We start from the raw sequence: 19995 nt of genomic DNA, 5'->3' as shown, positions 1-19995 counted from the left end.
GATTTTGAATAACATTTAAGGTGCATTATTGATGAAGTACCATTCCACGAACATCAGTTATGTGCAACAAGAATTTCAAGTGCATTTTTACTAAGTATTAGAGCCCAAAAATATTATCACCAAAAGTGCTAAAAGCACTTTCAGTATTCTTCCACTCTTTGATCACATTTGGTGCCCAAAGTCATATTGATGGGATATCGCACTAGTATTTGGATGATTGCCCCTTGAACTTGTAAGGACCTGCTAATTTCTTCTCTAAATTTTAATTTTAGTTGATTATCCTTCTAAATTTTTATAATTGATCAATTTTTTCCTTAAATTTTAAATTTAGCCGATTATCTAGTGAACTTTTCTAATTGACTAATTCTACCCCCTGGGAACTTTAATTTCTTCTAAACGCTAACCTTAATTTCAACAAAAAAATGTACGGAGTAAACTAGTGGAAGAGAAGAAGACAAAAATATGTTGTCCACATTAGGGATGAAATTATTTTTTTGTGTATATAATTAAAATTCAGAAGGGAAATTTGACATTTATAAAAGTTTAGGAGCTAATTCGTCTAATTCAGAGAAAAATCGGCAAATTGAAAAAGTTCATAAGGTTAATTTTGTTAAAATTAAAATTAATAGGAAAAGTTAAGAGCTCTTTACAAATTTGATAAAGAAATCGACAAATTCCTCATGGATCCAGTACAATCTCTCCTTCTGTGAGAGTTATTCCCCCTTTTTGGTGAGGGTTTCGATCTTGACCACCATCTTAGGCGTTGACTCTAGCTTCGGCTGGAGTTGGTTGCCACTTTTCCCTTTCTTTTGTTTTCTCCTCTTTTCCCCTTCTCTGCTGCTTTTTCCCCCTCCTCATATTGATTTGCCCTCCTATTCTTCCCTTGCTGTCATCCCTCTTTCTCCATCTGAGTTTTGATCTTCAACCATACTTGTGTTCGAGTTAGTGCTGCGAGTTTTAGTGTTTCGACCGACTCGGGTGTTCCCAACACCACCACCTTCTCTTTATTGTCTGCCGGATCTGGCAATGTTGCTCATGGTGTTCCATGGGTTTCCTCTTATTGATAACCAACTAATTTATTCAGGTTTTTGTTATCTTTACTTTATGGCCGTGCTCGGGGAGCATATCGATGTTGGATGATACGATCGGAATGGCGATGTTTGGTGGTGGGCATGGATTTCTGCAGGTTGAGATTCACTATCCTGGCAGAGGCGGTAGCAGTGAACTTCTCGGTTTTTTGTTTGTTTCTTCTGTTTTTGGGCCTCAGCTGTTTGGTTGGGCTCTTTGTTAGTTTGTTGTTTTGCCGCCTTTTGTTTTTTAGTTTTCCTATTATGGTCCTTTTTGGTTTGTTTATTTTGTCTGTGGGTCAGTAGTTTGTAAATTTGTGTTGTGTGTTTAATAAAAAGGAAAAGGATCATCGTCGGATCCTTTTCCTAGGGATTCCGTGATCATGACCGTTCATCGTACATCATACAATTATAAATCATTTTAAAATTTAAAATTAAATATAAATAATACCTAATAAAAATTAACCGTACGATTCCTAGGATTCCCATAAAAAAGGACCTGGCCTTTAATAAATGTTCCTTGATGGCGATCTTTTGATCCAAAAAAAAAAAAAAAACGGGATAGAGAAATCGACAAATTGATCCAATTCTATATTATCTTCAAGTAGATCGCCGGCGAACGGAGCACCGTCCGATTTGAAAGTGGGCCCACATGCAAAAGATAACATTACACATGTCGATAGTACTGAATGCTAACCTCACCTTCTTCCCTCATAAAGTCTCATTCCCCCTAGGTACTGAAGGCTATCAACCATCATTAACTCCATAAATCGCCCAGCCGCTCACGGACGCCGTGGCATACGAGGATGAGCCCCGTCGTGTCAAACCTCCGGTACTGGCTGGTCAACCACCCTACGATTCTCCACTTCTCGTGGATTCCAGGTCAAACTCCAGCCTCCACTCCACTCTTCCTCACTCTCTCTCTTCTCTCCTACCTCTCTCTCACCTTCCTCCTCCGCCGCCTCCCGTTCTCCCCCATCAACCCCGCACTACTCAAACCAATCACAGCCGTCCACAACCTCATCCTCTTCCTCCTCTCCCTCATCATGGCCGTCGGATGTACCCTCACCATTCTCTCCCCCCACACTCCAAACCTCGATTGGATCCTCTGCTTCCCACCCAACACCTACCCGAACGGGCCCCACTTTTTCTGGGCCTACGTCTTCTACCTCTCAAAAATCCTCGAATTCTTCGACACCCTCTTCATCATTCTCAGCGGGTCCATCCAACGGCTCTCCTTTCTCCACGTGTACCACCACGCGACAGTGCTGGTCATGTGCTACTTATGGCTCCACACGTGCCAGTCTCTGTCCCCAGTGGCGCTCCTGACCAACGCGTCAGTGCACGTGCTCATGTACGGGTACTACTTCTTGTGCGCGGTCGGGATCCGACCCAAATGGAAGCGGGTCGTCACGGATTGCCAGATCGTGCAGTTTTTGTTCAGCTTCGCGGTGTCGGGTCGGATGCTGTACTTGCACTTCACCGGGTCGGGTTGCTCCGGGATTTGGGGCTGGTGCTTCAACGCTGCGTTTAACGGCTCTCTCTTGGCTCTGTTTGTTGACTTTCACGCCAAGAGTTATGCCAAGAGACAGAATATGGCGTCGTTTCAAAAGAATAAAAGCTCATGAATGTTTTGATCAGTCTTCATCGAGGGAGGCAGATTGTATGCCTTTTTGTTTGGGTATCGTTTCTATCTCTTCTTATTTTATGCGATTATGGTTAAGTCACGTTGATATTTTATACTAATTTTTTTTTATAGAGATAATAAGATAAAAAGTAATAAGAATATAAAATGTTGACATAGTTTAACCGTGATCGCACAAATAAGAGAGGATGAAAATGATATCCAAACAGGAGGACAGACAATCTTCCTCTCTTCATTGAGTGGTGGTTGTGCTTCTTGTCTTTATGGATGTCATTTATTGAACGGCCACGATTGGTTGAGTACTTGAATACATTTTAGATTCATTATTTCTCCATTCGAGCAAATTTTCAGTGTATTTGAAACACAATTACGTGCAGTTATTGGTTGAGTGTATTCTTATTATATGGAATGGTACAACTTGTTTTCCAATTACATATGTAAGCTTCCCGTGTTGGTGGCTTCTTACTCTTATTAGTTGTGTGTATTTCTTACTCGATTATTTCTCCACTCGACCAGTTTTTTTGATTTACCTAAAACACAATCACATGGTGTTATTAGTTCAATCAAATCATAATAAGTGAATTTATTTTCTTATAATACTATATAGGTGGATATGTAAACTTTATCGTCTAGTATTATTAACACATGAAATGATATAAATATTATTAACACGTGAAATGATACACAACGTAACTTGTCAAGGTTTTAAAAGATGTTAGGTGCTAGTCGGGCGGTGGGTAAAGCTTATGCAAAATTTTTTAATTTTAATTAAATTCATTTTATAACATATAAATGAATATCTGTTAAAAAAAGAAAAATACATAATTGTATTGGATACCTAAATTGTAAAATAGAATGATATATAAAGTGTAAAGTACTAAAACATATTGAAACATGAGGAACAAGAATATAATAAATGTTTATCTAAGTATCCAACAAGTTTGTTACAAGTTATTGATTTTTTTTTTTTGCTTAAGTGAGAGTTGCGACCTAAGCGATTTAGGTGGATGCCTAGGCAGGTCTAAGCGTCATTTCTTATTGTTTAAATGCTTAAAAATTAATCGTGACGGTGACCAACCGCGCGCCTGATGCCTAAATGAGACTTAAGCAACCCTAAACAGAGCCTTTTAAAACACTGATTATAAGTACCTATAAAAATTACTCGTGCCGTAGCTTCTTGCTTTTATTGTTTCATTTATTTGCTTACCAAAAAAACTATGTGTTACTTAGTTTCTCTGCTCCTTCAATCATGACTATATTAAAAGAATCAAGAAGTATGTACAAATCATAAAACAAAAATCAATGGCTGTTTACTCTTTGGTGGGTGAGTCTTTGATTGAAAATCTGTCATTATGTTTTAAGTCGTCCTCCTAGTGAGTGGTTAGGGTTAGTTATCTAGGTTAGATGATTTTTTAAATCTCCAGTTATTTTATTTTATTTTTTATTTTTGAACTTTTGATTTTTACAAACCGATATTTCTAAAGAAACCATATAACTTATTTCATTTTCATTTTTTCAAAACCAAAAACTTGTATTGTAATTAATTTCAGCTTTTAGTTTTTCGTTTCAAATTTAAAAACTAAAAACTTGAAATGGTAATCAAACGAGTCTAAAGCTTTTTTAATCTACTAGAAGGGTACTTTGAACTCGAATATACGGAGGCATGTACAATGTCCTAAACAGTTGACCTAATCCAAATGAATTCACGTTTAAGTCTATAGCCAAAGAGCTTGGAAAGAGAAAATATAATTTTTGCACATTAATTTGAAGACATTCATCAAACACCTAATCCATTTCCGTAGATAAGGGTTAAGAGCATCTCAGGTGGTGCAGGAAATTTAGGTGTATGGTAAGACGGAAACCTTGAAGGGAAGTGATTCTCATTTTTTCATAAAAATAGGGATTAGTTGTGGGGTCCACATGACATTGAATTTTAACAATCCGAACCGTCAATTTTTTAAGTTGCGCCTCATAAATCATCCTTAAAAAATATTATTAGCCAAATCGAAAATATTTAAGACATTTAATTGGGTTCAAAAAAATTAACGAATACTTTGTTATATAAGAAACAATGAAATTTGATCTTGATAATTAAATAGGCAAATAGTTTCGGATTGAATTGAATTTTTGCAAAAATAATCTATGAATCGAGACTTACAAATTAGATAGTTCGGATCGTTGAAGTTCAATGTGAAATGGACACCACACCTAGTCCCCATTTTTTCTAAAAAAATAAAAATCTCTTTGCATAAAGAGCCTGATAGTAAGACAAGAACTCAATTAATTGCGAACAACATAATTAACAGTTTAGCACAGCAAAATAAGACATTGAACAATTTAATTATGAAGTTGTTACGATGAAAATATGTTATTTATAAATGGGGAATGAGCTCATTCTTTAAGGGGGGAATGTAAGTATTATTCCTTTTTTTTAAACTACACTGAGAAGAAGGGAAAAGATTTGAACCCGTCTGCTTATAGAGATGGAAAAAGAACAAATAAGAGGCCAACTTAATAGAATACATTACAGTCAGTCACCTATGTTGAAAATTATATATTATAATATGTAATTTAACATTTGCATGAAAAATTGTAACCATGAGTTAGTTTGAATTCACTGGATGCCTGTTAGCAGAATGGCGTCTACTTATGATGGAAAGTTACATCTTTTTAATAAGCACTACTTGGGTTCTATATTATCATATGAAATTATTTTCATTAAATGGTAGAAAATTAGAGTTAATTTTTATTCTTGAGAAACATGTTTCCTATTCTCTTATTATTCGTTTGTCAAAATTCGAGCTGTGTCTTGAAAGTATAGAAAATATAAAGTTCGTCTGAGTCTAAAGATTGAAATGTTTCGACTTTGGATTATAGATTATTAAATCTTGTGAGACGGACGCTTACCGAACTACAGGTACAAAAGTATGGACAAATTTCTGTCTTTAGATTGCTGGAGCAATATTAAAAAAAATATGAAATTAATTAACATAAAAATTCCAATGATAATATTCATAAAGAAAATCACAACATTAATTATGTTTGAGATTAATATAAACAACTGAAGAGAAAGTTAAAAATACTGACCAACATGAAAATTGAAACTTACATAAATACAATGTCAGTTAGATTTAAACTAGAGTTAATGGCAGCCATATAAAGAGTTTTGCCAGACCACGTCAATTACAGTAAAGAATAGAACAATTACCATCATCTTGAAAATATGGGGGAATTTCGAAAAGAAAAGGACTAGACACCAAAATGTGGGGAATTTTTATTTGGAAAAAATTGTACGTACATGAGTCACTTGATGATCCTTCTTATGTAAGCACATAGATGGGCATGACTATTGGGTTGTGCTATTTATTATTTTGGGTGGCCACAATTACAGAATGGCTTCAATGATGCTGGCTAAAATTTTATGACAATTTTAGGTCAAAGGATTAAGGTCATTTTCAACTAAAGGGCTAAACATAGTTTCGCTAAGAAATATAGCCTTACAAAAAATTATTTTTGAATGAATAGTTAGGTCATAGTCATATGCCATCTCCAACCGAAGGGAAAGTCTACTTCCATTCGGTTGGAGATGGCATATGATAATGACCTAATATTGTTCATTCAAAATGAGTGACTTTTAAGTTGTGAAGAGGTCAGAGACCTTCCTTTAGACACCTTAAATGTGGGGAAAGTCTACTTTCTAGTTCCTAGTTATATATATTATTGAATAAGTCTTAACCTACGTTTCAAGGACTTAACATTGGAAACAACTACTCTTATATGAAATATAATTTCACAAGATGGATCGTGCACAACATTAAAGAAAGTTAAACTAGTAATGGATCCAATTATTAAAAGTTTGACAAGAGAGTAAGTTGATCACTGGTGGGAATGAGGCTAAAGCCAAGATGACTAATAAATCCACTGGCGAAAACCTAACTTAGTTGATTGGAGATCTCATGGTCTAAGTTCAATAGGCAAACTAATTGGACATGATTCAAAGAAGTTAAACACACTATCCTATAGTGGGACAAATGTGATGTCTACAAAAGTTTCAGGATGTATATTTATACTTAATAACACTGATATCTTATAAATAAAAGAAATATTGCAGAGTATTCTTGATCAGTGATCACATATGTGAGAGTAGAAGTGGGTTGCTTTTATGAGAATGAGATAGCTAAATTCTCTAAGGCTCTATGAATCCGGGATTTGTTCATGATAAAAAAGAACACACCATGTGAACCATAATATATTAGGGTTAGTAATGTGTATTGCTTATTGTCTCGGTTTACTGCTGCAGTTAATAGTTCAAGATCTTTCACATCCACTGCGTCACCAAATAAATTTGATTAGTATTCACTGGGGTAGGTTTAAGTCCAAAAGACACATCTTTCGATGCATCTGTTGTCCACCTATACTCTCAAATTCTTCATAATTTTTCATTCATGTGGGAGATGGTTGGAAATGATATATTATAATATTAATTATTATAATAGGTAATTTAATATTTGAATGAAAAAGTGTAATCATGAGTTAGTTAGCATTCAATAGGTGCCTATTAGTAAAATAGTGTCTACTTATAGATGAAAAGTTACTGTTACATTCCAGTCTCGACTCCGCTGTAGCACGATATTATCCGTTTTGGGCCTCGACCACGCTCTCATAGTTTTGTTTCTGGGAACTCACACGAGAACTTCCCAATAGGTCACCCATCATGGGAATGCTCTTGCCCGAACTGGCTTAACTTCGGAGTTCCGATGGAACTCGAAACAAGTGAGTTCCCAAAAGGCCTCATGCTATATGGAGGTGGGCATGTACATATAAGACACATCATCTCCTCTCCGTTGGTCGATGTGGGATATTACAATTTACCCCCTTAAGGCCCGACGTCCTCGCTGGCACACTCGCACCACATGACAGAGTATTTTTGATACCATTCTATCACATCTCAGTATTGACTCGGCTATAGCACGATATTGTTTGCTTTGGGCCTCGACTACACCCTCACAATTTTGTTTCTGGGAACTCATATGAGAACGTCACAATGGATCACCCATCCTGAGAATGCTCTCACTCGAAATTGCTTAACTTTGGAGTTTCGATGGAACCCGAAGCAAGTGAGTTCCCAAAAGGTCTTGTGCTATATGGAGGTGGGCATGTATAAGGCATATCACCCCCTCTCCGTTGGTCGATGTGAGATGTTACAGTTACATCTTTTTAATAAGCACTACTTGGGTCCTATATAATCCTATAAAATCATTTTCATTAAATGGTAGAATTAGAGTTAGTTTTTATTTTTGAAAAATAGGGTTCCCCGTTCTTTTATTCTTCATTTGTCAAAATTTTGAGTTGTGTCTTGAGAGTACAGAATATATAAAGTTTGCCAAAGCCCGAAGATTGAAGTGCTTCGACTTCGGATTGTAGATTGTTGAATCCTAGGAGGTGGACGCTTACCGAATTACAAGTATAAGAGTAGGGGCGAAATTTTATATTTAGGACATTGTATTTATTCAAGTCTCAATCTCCATGTTTGTCAGTATTTTTTACTTTCTCTCTAATTGTTTATATTAATCACATGCATAATTAATGTTGTGATTTTTTTAAAAAATATTTTTTTATGATTATTATTGGAATTTTTATGTTATTTTCATATTTTTTTTAATATTGCTCCAACAACTTATATGTGTGCCCACACATGATATATATTTCAGTGTTGATTAGTGTGGGATGAAAATTCAATCAATGGTTAGAAATTGCTTAGCAAAACTTAGTTTTATTTTGTTATCTTGTCCTCCATCCCTTAATTAGTATAGGTAAGAATTTTATTGCATTTTTATACACATTCATATAGGCAAATTTTCAAGTGCGAGGGTCGCAAAAATTGCCAAAGGAAGTCTAGTCTCCCCGACACTACTTGGTTTTTCCTGCATCATCATCTATATGATATGAGAATTGTATCTCCGTCAATAATATTTTTTTCATTAAAATATGTGGTATAAAGTTTGGGAGAGAATGTATATGTACATAGGTATCTTTGCACAATTCTTTCAACTTCTTATACACAATTCTTTACTTATAAACATTGAATTGAATAAACTCAATAAGAAAAGAAAAGAAAGAAAAAAAAAGGAGAGTAGAGGATACATTTGGTGGATAGGGTAATTAGGCATGGTTCGGGCGGTGGGTAATAACTCCCATGAATATTGTATCCTACAATCACTCCAAACCATATATGTTTGTTGACTATTTTATTTCCTTTAAATCTCCCCCTCAAGTTGGAGTGTGGAGATCAATAACACCCAACTTGCCAAGATGCGAATGGAAGATAGGTGCTCTCAATGGCTTTGTAAACATGTCTGCTATTTGATGTCCCGTTTGCACATGAGAGGTCTTGACTTCTCCCCTCTGAATCCTTTCACGAACAGTATGACAATCCAGTTCTATGTGTTTGGTTCGTTCATGATACACAAGGTTTGCTGCAATATGTAGAGCAGCGTGATTATCGCAAAATAATCTTGCTGGCTCAGGATGGTTTACACGCAAATCTTTCAATAAATTCCTTAGCCAAGTAAGCTCACAAGTGGTTGTAGCCATGGAGCGATATTCGGCTTCTGCTGAAGATCTTGCTACGGTGACTTGCTTTTTACTTTTCCACGACACAAGTGATTTACCAAGGAAGATACAAAAACCTGTCAATGATCGGTGTGTGATCGGACATCTAGCCCAATCCGCATCACAATAGCCAATCAAATTAAATTGATTCACCGAAGGAAATAGTAACCCTTGTCCTGGTGCTTTTTTCAGATATTGGAGAAGACGATGTGTTGCCTTAAGGTGATGAGGTTTCAGTTCTTGCATGAACTGACTGAGATTATTTACTGCATACGTAATATCTGGCCTTGTAATGGTAAGATAGATCAATTTTCCAACCAAACGTCGATATCGAGTCGGATCCTTGAGGGCATCACTACCTGTTGTCGTCAACACTAAATCAGGTTCTATAGGTACCTTGGCAGGTCTTACTCCAAGCAAACCAGCTTCCTCTAATATATCCAGGGTATATTTTCGTTGGCAAATGGAGATCCCAGCTTTGGACCGTGCAACTTCAACACCAAGAAAATATTTTAATGGTCCGAGGTCTTTAATTCGAAAACATCCACTAAGAAACTTCTTGAGTTGACTAATGGCTTCCTCATCATTTCCTGCAATGATCATGTCATCAACGTAGAGTAACACCACAGTAATAGAGTGTCCACAAACCTGAGTGAATAACGAGTAATCCGCACAGGACTGTTGAAAGCCAATTTCTTGAATGGCAGATGAAAAACGTTGGAACCAGCTACGAGATGCTTGTTTAAGTCCGTATAATGACCTGTGAAGTCGACAAACCATAGTCTCCCCCTGTCGACGATAACCAGGAGGCGGTAACATGTAGACTTCCTCATGCAATGCACCGTGAAGGAAAGCATTTTGGACATCCATTTGGTGAAGAGACCAGCTGCGAACAGCAGTAATAGTCAAGAGACAGCGGACAGTAATGAGTTTAGCAACTGAAGCGAACGTCTCTTTGTAATCGATGCCTTTGCACTGCGTGAACCCTTTGGCGACAAGGCGAGCCTTGTAGCGTTCCGACAAAGCGAGCTTTGTAGCGTTCGATGGTACCGTCAGAATGGTACTTGATTTTGAAGACCCATTTACAGCCAATGGGGCGTTGGTGAGGAGGTAAAGGAACCATAGTCCAGGTGTGATTGGCTTCAAGGGCTTCAATCTCAGAGATCATAGCTGCAAGCCAGTGAGGGTCATGGTGGGCCTGCTCATAAGAGGCTGGTTCAACCAAGTGAGAGACGTTGTGAACAAAAGAGCGGTGAGCAGGAGAGAGACGAGAATAAGAAACATATCGTTGAAGGGGATAGTGTGTGCCGGACATGGTGGAAGAGATGGCGCTGGGCTGAAGCAAAGCAGCATGATGGGTTTGATAGTCACGAAGATGGGCAGGGGGATGTTTAATGCGGTCGGAGTGACGAAGGGGAACAAGGGGTAGCGAAGGAAACGGTGCACAAGCTGGCGAGAAAGAGGTGTCTGGGGGTGAAGAAGAGATGTCAGCAGGAAGTGAGGGAGTGGGTGAAGGAATGAGGTCAGCAATGGGAAGGAGGTCTGAAAGTGGAGGAGGTTGAGCTGAGAGGAGGGCAGAAGTGGGGTCGTCATGAGGAACAGGTAAGACAGGGAAATCGAGATCAGGTTCTGGTGGTAAGGTAGCAAGAGGGAAAAGATGTTCATGGAAGATGACATCACGTGAGGTGAAAATGCGCTTGCTATTGAGGTTATAGACACGATAGCCCTTTTGGCCAAGGGGATAACCCAGGAAAAGGCAGCGACGAGCACAAGCACCAAATTTATGGGAGGGTGTAAGGTTGGTAGCATAACATAAACACCCAAAAACCCGGAGATGAGAGTATGCAGGTAGTGTCCCATGCAAGAGTTCATAGGGAGATTTATGGGAAAGTAAGGGTGTTGGAAGGCGATTGATAAGGTAACAGGCAGTTTGTATACTCTCCCCCCAGAACTTTAAGGGTAGGTTAGCTTGAAATCGTAAGGCACATGCAACATTCAAAAGGTGGCGGTGTTTGCGTTTAACGACCCCGTTTTGTTGAGGGGTGTGGGCACATGTGTGTTGAAAGAGGGTGCCATGAGTGTCTAAAAATGATCGCATAGATACAAATTCTCCCCCATTGTCTGCACGGAGGGTTTTAATGTCACGATTAAACTGGGTTTTGACCCAAGAAAAAAAAACGAGTGCAACAAGGTTTGTGTGTTTGATTTAAATCGCATGAGATGAACTGGTGCGAGAATTATACGCACACAAATTAAACCCTCTTTTTGACAATTGTAGTATAAGTATAAGTAGGGATCGTTCTGGACCGGGGATTAGGAGGGATTGTTAACCACTTGGATTTGACTTCAAAAACGTAAAAACAAGATAAAACACTAAACTAGACTCAAAGAATGTGAAACTAAAAGTAAGAAAGATTAAGACTAAAACTTAAACAAAATAAAGGGGGATTGGATTTGGACGAAAATTGAAATAAAATGGATACTTGGAAACAAAATAGATTGTAAAGATGAATGTGACGGAAATGAATGGATGGGAAGCTAGCTAAGGGGTTCATCTCCACACATGTTATACTTGCATACAAAACGATTTCTAATTGCTTTTCAATAAACTATGAATTCTCAACGCCCCGGGTTAATTAGGTCCGCTTAAATTAACCGTCAAGTTTTCCTTAAGTTAATGAATTGGATGATTGCATACGACAACCCAAAGCATTCCTCACAAGTTCCCTACATGAATTGCATAATAGAGATACAAGCAAGAATCATTAAGCATCATGAAAACTATAAGTGTTGACGAGGCATTCGTTACTATGATTGCATGAAACTTATGCCAAGAATTTGTTTAACGCGATTGTTTATAAGCAACCTCCACTACTTGTGAATATAAGTTCATAACTATTACGTGAAACTCACTTATATTCTAGCGTCAAATTCATGCATGAAAATTAAGCGTCGACTCTCAATAAACATACATAAATAGGTTATCAATCAAATAGTTAAACAAATTGAATTCACAACTTATGAAACGTAATTAGAAGTACTCAAATCATAATGCAAGCATAAACATATATTTCGAATCACCCCCTAGCTAAGGGGGGTTTAGTTCCTCATACTTACAAAACAAAGAGAAATGAAATTAAACGTTGAAATCAAAGAAACGCCTAAACATTCCAACAACTCAATCTTGAATTGTATGAACGTTTAGGCCCTCTTATCTTCCTCTTTATTGTGGCACAAGGACTAAGGGATAGTTGGTTGGGGGGATGGAAGTGTTGGGAAATTATGGAAATGGATGAGGAGTGGTGGAAATGGAAGATGGTTTTTGGATTCTAAGGGAGAGAAACTCAAGGCTAAGGAAGTGTTTGTGGTGTGTTGTGTTGTGAATGAGATGATTTTTTGAATGAATGAATGCAAGGGTATTTATAGGAGGAGTGGAGATGTATATGGCTATTTGTTTAAGGTGTTTGTGGTTGCAATGATGAAGAATTGCATGTGGAAATAAAAGGGAAAATGTGGTGAAATGATGAAGTAGGAAGGTGGAAATGCATGTGAGATGTTGGAAAGGAAATGGGAATATGAGTAGGCCATGGCATGTGAGTTGTTTTGTTGGTGTAAATGTGCCATGGTTGCAATGATGAAGAATAAAGGGTGCATGTGGGGTGGAATTGAATGAATGCAAAGTGAATGAATAATGAAATGAGTTAAAGAGGGAGAATGTGGTGAAATGATGAAGTAGGAAGGTGGAAATGCATGTGACTTGTTTGTGGAATAAAGAATGAATGGTGGAATGATGAAGAGTTGCATAAAGAATGCATGTAGGGTTAGCTAGGTTGGCTTTGTTTGGGTGCATGTGTGTTAATGGTGGTTTTGCATGTGAATTGATGGATTGTTTTTTATGGAATGGATGGTTCTTTGCATGGCTTTTGAAGTGATTGTGGGCTTTGGAATTGGAAGGAAATGCATGGCCTTGGGGTTGGTTTAAGAGAGAATGGGCTAGGCCCTTTGTTTTATGTCCAAAATGAATACAAAGCCTTCAAATTCGTCCAACACTTTGGCTCCAATCATATGCTATCCATTCCAAGCCCAATTTTGCTCCAAAATGCTCCAAAATGCATCTTTTTGCTTCCTTAGCCATATGAACCTAAAAACACACGAAAATGGCTTAAACTACTAAAACAACTATGAATTAACAACATAGATGCACGAAAACAAGCTAAGTAAGTCGCCTAAATATGCTCCTATCAAACTCCCCCACACTTATCTTTTGCTAGTCCTCGAGCAAAACAGAATAAAAACAAATAAACAAAACGACACTAAACACGTAAAACACAACCCACACCTTCCAACAATCGTTTCAGGGATTTCCAATGCACATGACAAGTTAAAAATTATTATTCCCACAGAATTTAGCCATCTTTACCCTTAAGTACATTCTTAATCATAGTCACCACATACTAGTTCACAATTAAGCATTTAAAACCATGTTTTGAATGTAGTAACATGCCTTAGAGAATTTGCTCAATTCCTTACAAGATATGCACTCAATTTTCACTCAGATTTTCTAACTACACACCCTAATCTAGTCATATGTGAGAAGATTGATGTAAACATGAAAACGAACACTCACATATATGTATTACAAAGAACGCAATTTTTGGAGTTAATAAGCATGTTTAGATTATGATCTCATGAATGGAATGCTACTACTTAGACGCGAGAACCAGTGACACCATATGCTCATACCAAGTTCAAACTCCACAAATTGAAACACATAACACTCAAGATTGAAGTCACGGGTTGTAATGGAGCTTGGGGCATGTGGATAACAAAGAAGGGATATGGAAAACAAAGGTTCTTAAAGAAATAGTGAGCAAGGCAATTGAATCAACTTAGAATTCACTTTTGAATGAAAACTCAACTTTGGAACAAAAAGGGAGACAATTAAGGGCCAGAATTGGTGTTTTGAGCCCTTACTTCAGTCACTCATTCTTTCATTTTTTTCAAGCTCTTTTTTCTTTCTATCTTTTCTTTTCTGTTTTTCTTTTCTTTTGAAACTCAAAACATACTTAAGAACAAGCATTCCTTCTCCCACACTCATTTTCTTGCATAATGTAACTCAAAAGGAATTCATTTAAGTCATGCTCACTATCTTCTAAGAACAAAGGTGTGGATTGTCCTAAACTAGGCTAGGTAAGGATAATGTGGGTTGACAAAGAATAAAGGCTAAACAAAGCTCAACGGGGGTAAAACTTACAACATATACGAAATATGGGACGTGAGGTTATTTGGCTATGGTGGCAATTACACAACTTCATCTTGAATATGTTATGTAAATCAATAACATGCTTTGAATGAAATGGGCATGAGTTCTAGCATTTGGAACTATATGATGAAACGCCTTCTAAGTAGTAACCAAGCAAAGAATAATGAGATCATGCAACAACTTTAGAAAACAAGAAATCACAGATTATACTCTCCAAAGAACGTTATAGGCTCAAGTCTCTCAGGGTTGTAGCGTTTGTTTGAGTTCCTTCCTTCAAGCATGTTACATAACTAATTTTTTTTCTTTTATGATTGCATGTGAAGTCATACATTATAACCATAACCAAGCATATACCAAGAGTAAATCAAACTTTTCTCCATGTTTATAACTCTTTTCAACAGTCATGCAATTAGAAACCAAATCCTTATCATTGTGTTGGAAGGTGACCTACAACACAAAAATGACTCAAAACACTCTTTTTAGGCTTTTCAAAACATGTTTTTCAAATTTTTATGTGATTTTCGAATTTTTAAGTCAAAACACACTAAACACACTTAAAAACAGCAAGAAACAACATTTGAAGTTATGGTGGATAAAACCCTACGAATTTGCATCAAAACACTTTAGAAACTCCCCCACACTTAAATCAAACATTGTCCTCAATATTAAAAACCACACTAAACACAAGCAAACATATAAACAACAATTAAACATACTAAACATGGCAGAATGTATCTAACAAAGAGAAGAGTTTAGAGATGCAAATCTGGTTATGGAGTGTTCGTTCCATCTTCTCCTTGGTGATTGCAATGAGGCTTGGATCTTTGTGATTCCACAGGCTTACTCTTGAACTGCGCTGCTCTCATCGTTGATTTTCCTTTGTGCTACTCTTGAACTGGGCAGCAGGCTTCCTTTGGTCTCCCCCGAAGGTCTGAGCTTCCTCCTCTTATCTGTTTCTTTGTTCAATCTCTCCAATTCGTATTGAAGAGGGTTAGAGGATAGCTCAGCAAAGCTAGGTAAGCAACCAGGGAATAGAGTCCAGATAGACTCCAAGTGCCGGCTGATTGCTTCTTTAACTTTGCCATGCAAGTAATATCAAGGACAAAGGAAAAGACAGGGAAAGAGCATGATATGAGATACCTTTGCTTTTGCCCTTTATGATATGAGATACCTTTGCTTTTGAAGAAGCGGTGAATGAATCAGCACATGTATTTGTGGTGCTGTTTCCTCCTGGGTCATCTGTACTCCAGGCATCTGGTATCATCTTTGGGGAAGAAGAAAGAATGAAGTATTTCGAAAGGCTTTGCTGGGAGTGCGCCCTCAGAGGTGAGGAAGAGTTGGGCATTTTCTTCAGTTCTGTCTTGCCATAAAATATGAAAGTCGACAAATATAGGGATAGCAAGTTGTGGTACTGTTCTCTTACCCTTGTCGACAAACGTTTTGATCCCGCAAATCCGGCTTTTTGAAATAGTGACGACCCTTCGATCTTTGAAGACGCCTCTTCGATTTCTGAGCAGGCGCTTTCTGAAAAGCAGAGAAAGCGTCGCCGAACTTTGCGCTTGTCGGCTAAAGACGTGTAGCTGCGATGATGGCCTCCACGTGTCGAACGCGTTTTCTGAAAAGCTGAGGGAGCGTCGCCGAACTTTACGCCTCAAATTCTGGCTTTTTGAATCGGTGGACGCGTTGCCTTGGCTTTTTATAGAGCTATCGATCACCGCCAACTTACACACTCTGAAGATTTCCCATTCTTGAAACTCGTTTCCGGCCCTTTGAAAATTTACTCCGTCCACCCCTTCTCTTTGAACACTTTTTTTAAAAAAAATGGCAAACCCATCAAACCTTAGCTTAGAATTGAGTCTCCGCAGTGATACGGGCGTGCCGCTTCAAGGTAACGTATGGCGCCCTTCTTTCTTATCTTCTAACGGTCCTCTTACAGGTGAAGATTCCGTGATGCAGGACGCCACAACAGCTACGATAGTAGCTCGGAACCTCCTCACTCCCAGAGATAGTCAGCTGCTTTCAGGACGGTCCGATGAGTTGGCCGTTCAAGAGTCCCTGGCTCTCAGCGTTCAGTGCGCTGGTTCTGTGTCAAACATGGGCCAACGCCTCCTTGCTCGCTCCCGTCAGGTTGAATCATTGATGGCGGAGGTGGAGAACCTGAAGCAAGAGATAAAACAACTTAAGCACGAGAATAGAACTTTGCACGTGCTTGCAAATAATTATTCATCAGGCATGAAGAGGAAGCTTGATGAGCTTGATGACCGTCAACGGTTTGCAGCTTTCTTCCAGAGGCACCTCTTTCCTGGGTCATCCAGCGTTCCACCAAGGTTTGGGGCTTTGAATGATCTATCCTCGGTGCCTCCCGCTCCTATGCCTCCTGCTCCGATGCCTCCTGCTCCTATGCCTCCTGCTCCGATGCCTCCTGCTCCGAGACCTCTTGCTCCGAGAGTGTTGCCACGTAGTGGGGCCTCACGTACACAACCTTTGTAAAGGCTCCATCTTTCTGCCATGTTTAGATACAATTGTAATTTATCGAAAAAAATCAATGAACAAGCAAAAGTTTTATTTACTGTATTGGGTTGCCTCCCAAATAGCGCTTTCTTTAACGTCTTGTAGCCGGACGAAGAACACAATCATGCCTTAATGGAACCCACGGCATGGAGTTGATCATTGAATGGATGATGATACTTGAAATGTTCCGGCAATGGTTGAATTTCAAGAGTGGGTGCCCTAATCATTGACATCAACAACATATTAGTCAAAAACGACTTTGGATTTTGAGTTGGTGGCTTACCTATGGGCTGCAATATTGGCTCTAAAGTCGCAGCACATTCAACAAATGCACAAGGGATGTTTTCATTCAGATTGGACATTTTGAAGGTTGTGGCTGTGTGATCCACTCCAATTTCCTCCTTGATGAATTCAAGATGCTCCTCAACCACTTTTTCCTCGTGAATTGTTGGAAAGGTGTCCAAGATGTCTTTCTTCCCCTCATCTTTCATGGATTGCATGAACCTGCCAGGGAAGGGTGCATTTGGGGGAACAAAGTTAGAAATAATTAAATTTGGAACAACCTTACTTGAATGGGGTGGTGTAGGAATATTGGGAGGTTGCGGCAAGGGTTGTTCTTCCCTTGCCGTGCCTTGTGCATCCTCCTCCTCTTCGAGCAGTAGCAATTCATCCATGGGCTCATCTTCAACCATTTGTTCTTGAATTTGTTCCATGCATTCTGCATTCTGCCTAAATTGACTGTTCCACTCAGCCAACTTTTTTGCTTGATAGAAATCCTCAATTGGTCGCCAAAATGCGTCTTGTTGAAATGGTTGAGCTTCCCTGCCCTGCTCCACAGAATTCAGTTGTTGAATAACTTCATTATAATAATTTGATATACCTGAATTTGGATGTGAAGATTGAGGGGAAGGCTGTGGTGGTGCATATGAATCCTCATATGGTTGCCAATATGTTTCTTGGTGAGTCTCCTTAGCTTGATTTTGTGAACCCTGCACCAAAGAGTTTAATTCATTAAGAATTTGATTATAATCTATTGACGAATTTGAGTTTGGTTGGGCATATTGAATATGAGGTGGCTCCCAATATCTTTCTTGTTGAACATTTTGAGGTTCCCACCACATAGAAGTTGAATGATCACTCCAATCCGAATTGTAAGTATTGGAAAACACGTTATTCTTTGATTGAAGATCAACTATATCAACGTTTTGCATTTGGGACCTTTCCATGAGCTGTGACAAAAGATAAGCATTATCAAATGCCATGTTGTGCTTCTAAAATCAACAAAATAAAACTAAAAATATATACACACAAACGAAAATAAAACAATCCAAGGGATTAGCAAAGTTGCTAATCCCCGGCAACGGCGCCAAAATTTGGTGCGAGAATTATACGCACACAAATTAAACCCTCTTTTTGACAATTGTAGTATAAGTATAAGTAGGGATCGTTCTGGACCGGGGATTAGGAGGGATTGTTAACCACTTGGATTTGACTTCAAAAACGTAAAAACAAGATAAAACACTAAACTAGACTCAAAGAATGTGAAACTAAAAGTAAGAAAGATTAAGACTAAAACTTAAACAAAATAAAGGGGGATTGGATTTGGACGAAAATTGAAATAAAATGGATACTTGGAAACAAAATAGATTGTAAAGATGAATGTGACGGAAATGAATGGATGGGAAGCTAGCTAAGGGGTTCATCTCCACACATGTTATACTTGCATACAAAACGATTTCTAATTGCTTTTCAATAAACTATGAATTCTCAACGCCCCGGGTTAATTAGGTCCGCTTAAATTAACCGTCAAGTTTTCCTTAAGTTAATGAATTGGATGATTGCATACGACAACCCAAAGCATTCCTCACAAGTTCCCTACATGAATTGCATAATAGAGATACAAGCAAGAATCATTAAGCATCATGAAAACTATAAGTGTTGACGAGGCATTCGTTACTATGATTGCATGAAACTTATGCCAAGAATTTGTTTAACGCGATTGTTTATAAGCAACCTCCACTACTTGTGAATATAAGTTCATAACTATTACGTGAAACTCACTTATATTCTAGCGTCAAATTCATGCATGAAAATTAAGCGTCGACTCTCAATAAACATACATAAATAGGTTATCAATCAAATAGTTAAACAAATTGAATTCACAACTTATGAAACGTAATTAGAAGTACTCAAATCATAATGCAAGCATAAACATATATTTCGAATCACCCCCTAGCTAAGGGGGGTTTAGTTCCTCATACTTACAAAACAAAGAGAAATGAAATTAAACGTTGAAATCAAAGAAACGCCTAAACATTCCAACAACTCAATCTTGAATTGTATGAACGTTTAGGCCCTCTTATCTTCCTCTTTATTGTGGCACAAGGACTAAGGGATAGTTGGTTGGGGGGATGGAAGTGTTGGGAAATTATGGAAATGGATGAGGAGTGGTGGAAATGGAAGATGGTTTTTGGATTCTAAGGGAGAGAAACTCAAGGCTAAGGAAGTGTTTGTGGTGTGTTGTGTTGTGAATGAGATGATTTTTTGAATGAATGAATGCAAGGGTATTTATAGGAGGAGTGGAGATGTATATGGCTATTTGTTTAAGGTGTTTGTGGTTGCAATGATGAAGAATTGCATGTGGAAATAAAAGGGAAAATGTGGTGAAATGATGAAGTAGGAAGGTGGAAATGCATGTGAGATGTTGGAAAGGAAATGGGAATATGAGTAGGCCATGGCATGTGAGTTGTTTTGTTGGTGTAAATGTGCCATGGTTGCAATGATGAAGAATAAAGGGTGCATGTGGGGTGGAATTGAATGAATGCAAAGTGAATGAATAATGAAATGAGTTAAAGAGGGAGAATGTGGTGAAATGATGAAGTAGGAAGGTGGAAATG

General features: G+C 38.1%; 1 protein-coding gene across 1 annotated transcript; it reads left to right on the top strand.

Annotated features, from left to right (window-relative positions):
• Positions 1-1858: 1858 nt before the first annotated feature.
• LOC125476622 (elongation of fatty acids protein 3-like) lies at positions 1859-3146 on the top strand. The gene has a single exon (XM_048582915.1). The coding sequence runs from the start codon at positions 1874-1876 to the stop codon at positions 2693-2695; it is 822 nt and encodes a 273-aa protein (XP_048438872.1). The 5' UTR covers positions 1859-1873; the 3' UTR covers positions 2696-3146.
• The last annotated feature ends 16849 nt before the right edge of the window (positions 3147-19995 follow it).

Source organism: the organism of the source record quoted next, unplaced genomic scaffold (assembly GCF_019419815.1).
Source record: "Pyrus x bretschneideri cultivar Hongxiangsu unplaced genomic scaffold, Pyrus_bretschneideri_v1 Contig2, whole genome shotgun sequence".
Taxonomy (NCBI): Eukaryota; Viridiplantae; Streptophyta; class Magnoliopsida; order Rosales; family Rosaceae; genus Pyrus; species Pyrus x bretschneideri.
The sequence above is the reverse complement of the archived record's forward strand: the minus strand, read 5'-3'. Positions and strand labels throughout refer to the sequence as shown.

Coding starts and splice junctions, on each gene's coding strand:
- LOC125476622 (XM_048582915.1), top strand. CDS start 1,874: ATGAGCCCCGTCGTGTCAAACCTCCGGTACTGGCTGGTCAACCACCCT.